Source organism: Trichechus manatus, unplaced genomic scaffold (assembly GCF_000243295.1).
Source record: "Trichechus manatus latirostris isolate Lorelei unplaced genomic scaffold, TriManLat1.0 scaffold00214, whole genome shotgun sequence".
Lineage (NCBI taxonomy): Eukaryota > Metazoa > Chordata > Mammalia > Sirenia > Trichechidae > Trichechus > Trichechus manatus.
The window spans coordinates 284,907-296,756 of NW_004444150.1; the positions used below are offsets into that span (position 1 = coordinate 284,907).

The 11,850-nt window shown below is 59.0% G+C and overlaps 1 protein-coding gene across 1 annotated transcript in view; it reads left to right on the forward strand.

The window, feature by feature from the left end:
- Positions 1–11,850, forward strand: part of SEC16A (SEC16 homolog A, endoplasmic reticulum export factor) — a 34,525-nt gene that overhangs the window by 20,556 nt on the left and 2,119 nt on the right. The window contains exons 17-30 of the mRNA XM_023742651.1: positions 276–416; positions 2,788–2,901; positions 3,090–3,279; positions 3,519–3,644; positions 3,792–4,007; positions 4,726–4,808; positions 5,972–6,103; positions 7,301–7,381; positions 7,581–7,637; positions 7,799–7,910; positions 8,308–8,445; positions 8,663–8,757; positions 9,427–9,501; positions 10,746–10,823. Coding sequence (XP_023598419.1) covers positions 276–416; positions 2,788–2,901; positions 3,090–3,279; positions 3,519–3,644; positions 3,792–4,007; positions 4,726–4,808; positions 5,972–6,103; positions 7,301–7,381; positions 7,581–7,637; positions 7,799–7,910; positions 8,308–8,445; positions 8,663–8,757; positions 9,427–9,501; positions 10,746–10,823 — 1,638 coding nt within the window. The remainder of the gene's footprint in view (positions 1–275; positions 417–2,787; positions 2,902–3,089; positions 3,280–3,518; positions 3,645–3,791; positions 4,008–4,725; positions 4,809–5,971; positions 6,104–7,300; positions 7,382–7,580; positions 7,638–7,798; positions 7,911–8,307; positions 8,446–8,662; positions 8,758–9,426; positions 9,502–10,745; positions 10,824–11,850) is intronic.

Sequence of the window (11,850 nt, forward strand, 5' to 3'; positions counted from 1 at the left end):
CATGCGCCCTGCTGAAACGCTGGCAGAGCCCTGGCTCTCGTTGGGGGGCCCCAATGGCTGCATTAGAGGTGGGGAAGGAGAAAGCAGAGTGGGATTCTGAGAAGCCTAGTCTGCTTGCTTTGATCCTGGAGTATCTCGTGGAACGGGGCCACGTACCACTTAGGGCAGGGAGGGGGCCGCTCGGTGGTACACAAAACTGCCTGAGATTCCACAGCCGACAACGCTGTGGGCCAGACGGGGAGAGCTGGCAGCTGAGCTTCCTCTGCTTATGGCAGGTGTTTAAGTTCATCTACGCCTGCCGGCTGGCTGACATGGGACTGGCCACACAGGCCTTCCACTACTGTGAGGTCATCGCCAAGAGCATCCTGGCGCAGCCCCACGCGCACTCGGCCGTGCTCATCAGCCAGCTCGTCCAGGTGCGTCCTTGCGAGGCCTGCGGTGGTGCGGCGGGGCTGGGGGTGATGGCAGCGCAGCACTCAACCTGGTTCTGGGCAGGCACTATACGTGGTGGTGTGGGAGCTCTCAGGTGCCGTCCCAGGTGGGAACTTAGCAGTGAGGGTCCATGAGGAAGACCCCTGTGTCCCTGCTGATTCCTGCTTTGAAGCGATCGAGTCTTGTGGTCAAGAGCTGACACCAGGGCCCAGCAGCCTGGGGGTGAGGCCCGGCTCCACCGCCAGGAGCATCAGTCTCCTCATCTGTGAGATGGGCTGGCACGACTGAGAGCGGTCATGAGGAGCCACTGACGGAGGCCAAGTGGCCCAGGCGGCCATTCCAGCGGCACCCACTCCACACACGGTCCCCTCATGTGCTCACCCCCAGGCAGTCACTCCCCCACGCGGTCCCCTCTCAGGCGGTCCCGCCGTCTGTGGTCCCCACCCCAGGGCGAGCGTTTTCTTGCTGTCCTTACAGTGGTGATGGGACCTTTGTGAGGCGGGTGGTCATGTCACAGTGGCCGTGTCAGTGTGCCTCCTCTCACCCGACAGCGTCGGTTAGAAAACACGCTCCCGTGATACCTTTAAGATCTGTTCTCACGGAAACTTCTAGACCGACACAGAAGCAGAGGGGATAATCAGAGTCCCCTGCCCCCTCCCCCAGCTCCAGCAGCGATGAGCACGTGGTCAAGCGTGTTCCGCCGGCCCCACCCACCGTGCGTTAAAGACAGGCTGCAGACCTCACCTCTCGGTGCAGCCGCGGCGTCCTTGCCACGTGCCGGTCAGGGCCCAGCAGGGGGCAAAGCTACACCAGGTGTTTGAACAGAGACTTCACCTGAGGAATTGGGGCCCTGGTGGTTTTGGGGGTGAGAGTGCCTTGGGACCCCTGGAGGAAGCCCCCACAGGACGCAGCAGCGCTCCTGAGCAGTGGGGGCGGGAGAGGCTGGGGGAGGAAAACGCAGCTCAGGGGAGAGGCCCTGGGACTGTACTGGCCCAGCCACTGGTGCTGGGTGTCAGGGCACGTGTGTGAGGGGGCTGGTGCTGCCGCTGCTCTGGACGGGGCCGCCGCTGCTCGGGGAGGGGCTGCCACTGCTCAGACGGGGCCACCGGTGCTGGGTGTCAGGGCACGTGTGTGAGGGGGCTGGTGCTGCCGCTGCTTGGGACAGGGCAGCCGGCGCTCCGGACAGGGCTGCCGGCGCTCGGGGAGGGGCTCATGCTGCTGCTGCTTGGGACAGGGTGGCCAGCACTCGGGACCGGGCGGCTGGCACTCGGGACGGGGCTGCCGACACCTGGGGAGGGGCCGCCGGTGCTAGGTGTCAGGGCACGTGTGTGAGGGGGCTGTTGTTGCTGCTGCTTGGGACGGGGTGGCTGGCGCTTGGGACGGGGCCGCCGGGGCTCAGGACGGGGCCGCTGGTGCTCAGGGAGGGGCCGCCGGCGCTCAGGGAGGGGCTGGGTCTGCCAGCGCTCTGGGAGGGGCCGCCGGTGCTGGGTGTCAGGGCACGTGTGTGAGGGGGCTGTTGTTGCTGCTGCTTGGGACGGGGTGGCTGGCGCTTGGGACGGGGCCGCCGGGGCTCAGGACGGGGCCGCTGGTGCTCAGGGAGGGGCCGCCGGCGCTCAGGGAGGGGCTGGGTCTGCCAGCGCTCTGGGAGGGGCTGCCTGTGCTCGGGGAGGGGCTGGGGCTGCCGGTGCTTGGGGAGGGGCTGGGGCTTGCTGGCCGAGGGGCCAGCCGTTGCGGGGACCCAGCAGACGGGGCTCACAGAGGATGGTCCTGCTTCCCTGCACCCGCAGTCTATCCCACACCTTCGTGCCCCAGAGCAGAGATGGGCCCACGGGATTACCGCCTCCACTGCCTACCCCAGAGAGGCTGTGTAGACAGCTCCTTGGGGGTTGCTTGAGGCACAGTGGAGAGCAGGCCTCTAGAATCTGGCCTTTTCATTCGTTTCTTAGAAACGTGCGAAGCAGAGTGAGGTCTGCTGTTGTTTTTCAAGCTAGATCAGGGACTGTGTCTGTTCCTCGCTCATCCAGCATGTCGATGAGCACACACAGGGTCTGTACGGACCGGATGGAGCAGGCAGCATGGTCCCGGTGAGGGTCCGGGCGCTGCTGCCATGTGCGCAGGCGCGTCGGTGGGCTGTCTGTAGTGAGCACTTGCGTCCTAGGCTGTCTTTCTGGTCACCAGATGTTACATGAAAATGTTTAAGGGCGTGTCACATGAGCATCTGTTCAGAGCTGATTAAAACCTCGTCTTCGATTTAGCAGGGACCTACGTTTGTTCCAGGTGACGGCAAGTTTTGAGAACACCGTTTCGCACTCCGCCCTCCGGCGGTAACGGGCCTCTGTCTTCCCACGTTTCTAGGTAGCCTCCCGGTTACGACTCTTTGACCCCCAGCTGAAAGAGAAGCCAGAAGAGGAATCCTCTGCCGAGCCCCCCTGGCTGGTCCGGCTGCAGCGTGTGGAGAAGCAGATGCAGGTGGGCCTGGCTTTAGGGCCGGACACTTGTCACAGGACGAGGAGCTGCGTCCCCGTCTTTTCCCGGTGAAGGTGTCTGAGCTGAGTGGCGTCATTGCAGAGGTGGGCGGGTGTCAGGAGGGTCGCAGGACACCATGTGCAGAGGGGCTGATGGACGATGGCTCCTGCATCTCGCTTGTCTCTCCCCAGGAGGGTGCTGGGACCTGGCGGCAGGATGGAGCCTTCCCCCCACAGTGTCCCAGCACGCCAAGCTCCGAGGTGGAGCAGTACAATGGCCCAGGCCCCAGGCAGCCAGCAGCTCTCGGCCCCGAGAACCCGCTGCTGCTGCCTCTGCCGAACACTGAACTCTCCAGCCCCAGTGTGCAGCTGCTGCCGTCAGGTGAGCCCCTCAGAGCAGGAGAGCCCCCCAGGAGCAGGGGAGCCCCACCAGGAGCAGGGGAGTCCCCCTGGGAGCAGGAGAGCCCCCCGGGAGCAGGGGAACCCCCAGGAGCAGGGGAGCCCCCCAGAGCCCCCTATGTGCTGTGTTTGCTGTCCGGGACAAGAGGAGACATTTCGTCCCCCCCGAGGTCTGAGGAGCTCCTCAGATCTTCTTATTTTCTCTGCTTATTGCTGGGTGAGCCAGCCTGGTGCGTGGCTCGGTGCCCCTGGGCAGGCAGCGCCCTTGTCTGCCCGTCACGTTTGATAACGGGCGCGAGCACCCACCCTGTCCACCCCGAGAGGGCCGGCTCTGCCCTCCCCAAGCCGGTGAGGTGGCCATGGCGGTGTTGGCACCTCTGTTGCGATTGTCAGCTCGTGACGGCATGTGGCCACAAGACGGCCTGGGGGCTGTGCTTTCTGAAAGACTGGCTTCTTCGCATTAGTAAACGATTCTCCCCTCCGTTGTACTTACAGCCACGCAGCAGCCCGGCCCCGCCATGGTGCCACTCTTCCCAGTGCTGCCCCCGGCCGAGCCAGGGCCTGTCTGTGCGCCCCCAGGGTCTGCACTTGGCTTCCCAGAGCCCGCACGGCCTGATCTCACAGCGCCGTACCCAGCGCCATACCCAGGGCCAGGCGTGCCAGCAGGTGTCCCTGCTGTCCAGCAAGACGAGCCTGGGCATCAGGACTCAGGTGGGTCTGTAGGTGCGCCGTGGGCACCAGAGCATAGGGGCCCAGGCCGTGTGCTGGGAGGAGACTGGTGGGAGAGGCTTCGCGAGTGGCCTGATCTTGAGACAAGTTTCATCACATCTCCATCCAAACCAACCAGACCCATTGCCATCCAGTCGATTCTGACTCATAGCGACCCTATAGGACAGAGTAGAACTGCCCATAGGGTTTCCAGGGAGCAGCTGGTGGAGTCCAATTGCTGACCTTTTGGCTAGCAGCCAAGCACTTAACCACTGTGCCACCAGGGCTCCTCATGTCTCCATATAGACGCAAAATTCTAGAAGTTAAGGCGACTGGTTAGGATTCTTGCCAGAGTAAAACGTCAGCACTGGTTTCTCGTGTGACTTGGTTGTTTGCTGTGATGCGAGGCTTAGATGGACGTTCAGGGCCAGATGAGGTGGCGCCGAGGGGCCCCAGGCTCTGTCTTTAGACCTCCTCATGAGCACCCGGGGGGAGTTGTGAAGTCAGCACGGAGGTCAGACCTGTTCCTTGTTCCTGTGTGTCCTCAGCGGTCCTTGTCTATTGGGACAAAGACGACGTTGACAAAGACAGTATTTCCACAGATTCGGGATGAGTCTCATCCTCAGTTTCTGAAAATAACGTGGGTGCCGTAGGGCTCCTCCGAGAAGTGGGGCATCTCTCAGTCTGTGTATCTGACTGCTGCCCTCCCTTTTGCTGACAGGCGTCCTGCCTCAGGAGTCCCCTGTGAGGAGCTCCCTCTCGGAGCCGAGAGAGGACGATTTTGGCGGAAACATGGCTCATCTGGTACTCTCTCACGTTTTGGGGTTGTTTTTTGTTTTTTTCTTTAGCTATTTGTTTCCGTAGATAAAGTTCATCATTGAGGTGTTTCTTTTTTAATTGGAAGTAGAGAGAAAATAACAAAAATTATGAAATCCTACGTTAAGTTATTTCTTAAAAGAGAAACTCTTTCTAAGACAGCTGTAGTCCTGACGACAGGAAGAAGTGTTGAAAAGGTTTTCTCAGGGAAAGAGAGGGGACATCATTCGCCTGTGTGGAAACAGGCACCGCAGCCAGCTGGAAGACACAGCCACATGGAGTGAAACCCCTGTATTAAGTTTCCTAAAATGGGGGAGCTTCCCTGGTGTCTGAATCTCTTTTTCTGTAATAAAAAAAAAAACAAACCCACTGCCATCGAGTCAATTCTGACTCATAGCAACTATAGGGCAGAGTAGAACTGCCCCAGAGGGTTTTCAAGGAGCGGCTGGTGGATTCGAACTGCTGACCTTTTGGTTAGCAGCCGAGCTCTTAACCACTGCGCCACCAGGGTTCTTCTTGAAATTGTGATTTATTTTGTTAGTCAAGTTTGGTGTTGATACCTTGTCCGTTTACTCCAGTCCCCGCTGGAGAAACAGGAAGCGTTTATCCACATGGGGCCTCTGGAACCTTCTTTTCGGAGGCGGAGCCTTTTAGGAGCGTCTCACCAGCAGACAGTTCTTGCGGTTTAAAACTTTCATTATGTATTCAACTATTTAAAATTTTCTGTTCCTGGAAGAGAAATATGAGAGTTTTTAATTGCATTGAAAATGGTATCTTAATCCAGGAGTAAACATTTTTCTCTGAAATTCTCTAAACACCCTATAATTCTCTGAAAGACCCACCGCGCAGCCGTGCAGCCAGCCTCACCCTCAGCGCGTGTGGTCCACCTCTTCCTGCTGAGCTGACGTCCGCTGAGCGCTGGCATTGACACTGAACAGTGCAGTGCTCCTTGTTGGCTGCGAGCTGGCCTTTCCCTAGTCAGGCCCCAGGAAGCACGAGACCGCCAGTCTCAGCCTGAGGGTGACATGTCTGTCCTGGCTGCTCTTCATCCTGGGAGCGGTCTGACCTCTCAGGGACGTTTAGTGATGCCCTGGGCAGTGGTTCCTGGTCGGGGAGCACCAGGCGAGCCTGCCCTGCCATTCTCTGCACAGGAGTACACGGGGCAGTCACAGGACTCGGAGCCCCCCCTGGGGTGGGAGCACACGGACTCTGGTGGGCTGCCGCCTCCCGAGCTGAAGAAGCCTGTGAAAGCCACCCAAGATGAGGTCAAGGAACCTAAGAAGGTAACAGCGCGTCTCCCGCCTGGGGCGGGCGAGGGCCTGAGGTGGGCGGGCCCAGGTAACAGGCTTCAATTCCCAGGAGGTAGCAGCAGCCCTAAACTGGAGGCAAGGAGAAGCCCGTTTTCCTTCTTGACAAAGCCGAGGCTTTCTAACTCTTCGGCTGAGGTCTGGTAGACATGAGATAGAGTTTGTAACGTGTGTAATGTGCACACCAGCCAGGCGGTGTTCTGTGTGCGCACGCGCAGCTCCTCCAGTCAGCAAGGGGAGCATCTCCGGCCCCAGCAGGTGCCACAGTGTCTGTTAGCTGTTGGTGCTCCCCACAGGTGTGACCTCTCCTGACTTCTGTCCCACAGGTGGTTTTGCCTGTTCTTGGGCTTCACGCAGAGGAGTGAGGTGGCAGAGTTCCTTGTTTAGTTGGGTGCATACACCGTCGTTTTATCTACCCAGGCTCCCGATAACGCTTTTGAACCGTGTTCTGTTCAGACTCAGTATAAGAAAGCCGTGGAGCATTCCTGTCACGGCTTAGGGGCCAGTGCACCCGTTTCTCTTGGGCATGTGCCTAGAGGTGGAATTGCTGGGCCACAGAAGAGGTGTGTGCCCAGCTTTCAGAGCAACTTGAGCCCACTGTCCTGAGCGGTGGCACTGTTCATACCCCCAGCGGCAGGCATGGAGTGCCGACCGCCACACCGCGCCGCCTGTGCTGGGGGGTGGCGGTCCACAGTGACCTCATTGGCGTTTTCTGGATGAGTGATGATGTGAGCGTAGTCTCATGTGCTTACTGCCCATCTTTCTCTGATGACCAGTGTCTTGGAAATAAGCGCAGATTGCAGGCAGGGTGTGCAGGATCATGAGAGAAAATGAGACTTTGAAGCCGACGTTAGGCCTGCAGAGTGCTGCCGACCTCCCGGCCAGGCCAGCTCCGCGGCGGTGACCCGCGCTGTGTGCGTGGCGGCTGCTTTTGGTTTGTTTTCTTTCTTCGTAAGTGGAACAGGCAGGAAGTGACACGCAACCTGTGAAGGTAGAGCAAGTTTTCTGAGCCCTTTCTCCCGGCGCAGGAGAAACGGGCCTCTGATTTGGGGACATCCACCCCACTTGCCTGGCTGTGCCTCCCACGCCTCCGAGGCTGGCAGGAGGGTGTTCGTGCGTCGACGTCGTCATGTGAAAACTCCTGACGGCACGTTCTCTGATCCCTCTGCTTAGACCGTCGAGTCCTGGTTCTCTCGTTGGCTGCCTGGGAAGAGGAAGACAGAAGCTTATCTGCCGGATGACAAAAACAAGTCGGTAAGTGGGGCGCCGCGGCGGGCGGGGCGCTGCGGGGGTCTGTGGTCTGCCTGCCTCCGCCGTTTGTACGGTGGAGTTCAGATCCAGAGCAGGTCCGAGAAGATATTCTCTCAAGTTCTAAAGTGTGACAGTTAACCAGATTCTAGTTGTTTACCTTCAGTCCACTAATTTTTTCCTTTACTCTTTTGAATCTTGGCAGATTGTTTGGGATGAAAAGAAGAATCAGTGGGTGAATTTAAATGAACCGGAAGAGGAGGTAAGTTGTCACTGCAGGTGTTTGCTGTAACTGGAGAGACAGCCGCGCTGTGAATATTACAGTGTAGGGGCACTTTAGCACCCTCTTTGGAGAGTCCTAACCGTGGAATGTTCCGGTGGCTTCCATGAAGTGCATTTCTGAAGCTGTCTTTCCCTTTGCAGAAGAAGGCTCCACCCCCACCTCCAACGGCATTTCCCAGGGCTGCTCAAAATGCCCCTCCCGGGCCTGGTGGCACCCCCAGAGCCGCTGTGAACGTGTTTTCTAGAAAAGCAGGTAACAAACCAGAAACGAGAGTCTGTTGGGAGTCCAGCGATTACAGCACACGTGTCGGGGTCGTTTTTCACGTTGCAGAAGGAAGTACTAGCTTTAGAAAGATGAGTCCGTGGGGTGGGAAGATCCCAGTTCTGCAGAGACTAAGCTTTTCTCAGCAGACTTTCAGCATGCTGACCGGTGGGGGCGTCCGACAGGCCCCTGAAACACCGCCTTGGCCCGGCGGCCGAGCCCTTGCAGGTCTGCTGGGTGGAGGCCATCCGTTGCGTCTGGGCCCGGGTGGCCCTTGACGGCCCTCCTGTCTGCTGACAAATCAGGGCGGAGCTGCGTGTTGCTGAGGCACGTGGGGCGGCAGCAGTTGGTCTGAGGGCCTGAGTTTGGCTGCTCTCTCCCTCCACAGCCAGAACCAGAGCTCGCTACGTTGATGTTTTGAACCCAAGCGGGACCACGCGGGGTGAACCCGTCCTTGCTCCCGCAGAGTTCTTTGCTCCACTTGCCCCACTCCCGATTCCTGCACACTTGTTTGTCCCAAACCCAGGTAGGCAGGCCACGCGCGAGCCCCCTGTGAGTGCCCCCTGACCTCTGACCGTCTCCCTGAGGGCTGCCGGCCAGGGGTCGCCTGAGCCTCTTCATTGACTCACTTACCTCTCCTGCCCCAAGCGCGTGGCGTGCAGCTCTGCCTCTGGCAGTTTTTAAAATGAAACCCCAGGATGTTCTGGATGGAGCGACAGCTGACTGCTCCTTCTCATCCGCAGCTCCCGAGGAGCCCCCGCCTGCAGGAGTGGGTGACCCAGGAGGGCAGGCGCCAGCCGGGGGGCAGGCCCAGCCTGAGCCCACCTCGGAGACCAAGGTTAGTAGGGGCTGGGGGTGGGAAAGGGGAGAACGCTCCCTGGGAGTCCGCCCCCCAGTTCGCAGTGGCCCTCTGTTACTGTGTGCTGGTTTCCCGTTTTCCTGGAAGGGGGTTTCCTGGTGAGGGTCCTCAAAGGACTCCATCACAGTTACGTACGTGTTGTGTGGTGTTTTGTCTTGCTGAAATGACAAATTTTTTTTTAATGTTTTAAAGGTTATATGGAAATAAGTGAAATTTAGTGGCTCAGACTCGGTCTCTAGAGTTAGATAGACTTTGATTTGACTCCTGGTTTTCCATTAGTTGCTGTTTAAAGTTTGGGGAAGCCACTTCTCTGAGCCTCAGTTTCCCTTCTATAAAATGGGAATGACAACAGGACCAAATGGGGCTGTGGACAGGCTTCGGTGAGGCTCCGCATGCAGCCGTGAGCCCCGCCTGGCACAGCGGGCGCTCAGTCAGGCTGAGCTGACGCTCAGCGGGTGCTCAGTCAGGGGGAGCTGCAGCACCTGACACCCACAGAGCAGTCAAGGTGCCTGGGCGTGTGGGGCACTTGATGTGGAGGAGCAGCTGTCCTGGGCCAGAGCGGCAGAGCATTGTTCCTCTGCCTTGTGGAAATGACCTTTGACTTCTCCGGGATGTGGTCACTGCTGCACTTCCCGTTTTTCTTGGCAGATCGTGAGCTCTGCAGCGCGGCCCCCGGGCTCTGAGTTCCCGCCCTGCGGTGCGGACGTGTCCCGGGGAGGAGAGGTGAGGTGGGCCTCGCCCGGGCTCGGTCCGCTTGTCCTAGGTCCAAATGGCTGCTCCTTTTCAAAGCATGTGCTCACGGGGAGGAAAAGACAGCTCGGACACGGTCTTAAGCTTGTTTTAGTGGAGTTGTGCCGGGGCTTCGGTCCTCTCGGCGCCCACAGGCGGGGGGATGTGAGCTCAGCTCCATAAGCAAGGCCTCCCCTCAGTGTAGCGTGATGCTCTTCACTCCTCCGGTGTCGGGTGAGGCCGGGTAGGCCAGGGCGGGGCAGATCCCCTGACCCCAGCCCACGCGAACAGTCGTCCTTAGTGACAACCCTGCCTCAGAGTGTGAACGTTCGCCCAGCTCTGGCTGTGTCCCCGCGGGATTGTACTCATTCTGATGGCACCACAGAGCTTCCTGAGACTGTCCCGCCAGCCTGAGTGTGCTGACGTCTGTCCGTCTGTGTCTTCTTGCTGTTTTGTAGCTTTCGCGCTGTAGTTCAGTGAGCTCGTTGTCACGTGAAGTGAGCCAGCACTTCGATCAGGTACTTCCGGCTGGCGCTTCCCACTCACCACCGGAGTTCATTTGGTTGTCTTGTCTTCCGTTGGCGACGCCGGGTATTGGTTTGTGGCTGTGCCCCATGTGACTGACACTGCTGGTGTCGCGCTTGGACCTCACGTAACAAAGTGTTGTGTCCAGGGATCCTCTGTTGTCAGATGTCCAGATGATCACCCAGCGGGCTGGCCCGGGGTTGGCAGTGGGGGCAGCCTCCCTGGCTGTGCGCTCCGTCTGCAGCCTGCGCCCGCCTGCTCTCCTCCGGAGGAAGGGGCTGTGTTTTCTGATCGAGTGCGTGGAGCTGGGTTTTCAGCCAGGGAGAGTGTGACGTGGATGCCTGTGTGACGGCCAGTCTTGGTGGGAGATGAAGGGCTCCTTCATCTTTTCGGTAGCTCATGGAACTAAGCTTTTTCCCATCGGGCTCATCAGAGGTGGGCTCCACAGCCGGACCAGCAGGTCTGGAGAACTGCACACACTCCATCAGCTGCTCGCACGGGACCAGCGTGGCGTGGGGTGCCGCGCGCCTCGGTCTGCATGCGCCCCCTCTGCCGCTTTTCCCTCTGCACGCCGCTTTGACTTTGACTGTTTTACTAGAACCACTGAGTAATTAAATCCAGTGTTGGCATCTTAAAGTTCTTAACAAAGAGTAGCTCTCCTTTGCAAAGGAAGCACAAACTGTTGGTAACGCTGACTTCTCTGTGGTTCCCAGGCACCCAGTGACCAGACCCCTGCAGGGGGCCCTCCAGGGGGAGCTGTGCCCTTCTATAACCCTGCCCAGTTTGCACAAGTAAGTGACCGTTGTCTCTGCCAGGGGGTGGAGAAGGCCTCCCCCTGATATACTTGCTGCCTTAACTGACCCCTGCTTCCCCGTCTGCCGCTGCCCATGGCGTAAGGGTTCCTGCTGCTGGGTAGTTTGCGCTCAGTAGAGGCCAGTTCACGGCCCTGGCTTTGCGCTGGCTTCCTGTGACCAGAAGGGACAGCCTGCAGGGACGAGAGCAGCTGCCGCTGGCCCTGCCCACCCACTCTGCTCCTCTGAGGCCCCTCCCCACCCACCCTGCTCCCCCGAGGCCCCTCCCCACCCACCCTCCTCCCCTGAGGCCCTCACTTTGAAGTCTGGGCTCACTTTGGTGTTCAGCTTCCATCTGCCTCCTCATTGTGTGTGATCATGTTCCTGGACACTCGGCTTCCAGCATTTTCTTCTGGCTCCCACCCCACACCTCTAGACACCAGGACTGTCAGCTTGTATTTCTGTGTAAATGCCGCTCACAGCGGAGCCTGGGCCCCAAGACTTCCTGAGTGATTTTTGTTTTCTCCTGGGCTGTCATTTTTAAGCATGCTTCATTTTCCGTGAGGTGCTGTGATCCAGCTGCGTCTCCGCCACCCTGCTGAGCTGCCCGCACCCTGGGGTCACCCTCTCCCAGGCTCGGCCGCTCCACCAGTGTCTGTGCTCCCCCACCTCTGGGGCGGCTCCCCGCTCCTGGAATCCTTTCTCATCACCTTGCTTGTCAGTCTCTCTGGTGACACTCGTCCTTGTCATCATAGTTGCTGCTTGATAAAACTGGGCAGGAGGTCGACCTCTGGAGGCCCTGCAGTCAGCAGCCTTTATTCCACCCGTGTGGCTGGCTGGCTAGAATTCTCAGAAGTCATTTCCTCAGAGCCGAAGGTGGTCTGTTAGCGACTGGGCTAGGTGCAGCTCTACAGAAGCCTGGTGACCTCTAAACATAGCCGGGACTTCAGAGGGAACGCCGAGGTTTAATACCCACCGTCAGAGGGAACGCCGAGGTTTAATACTACTAACGCCGAGGTTTAATACC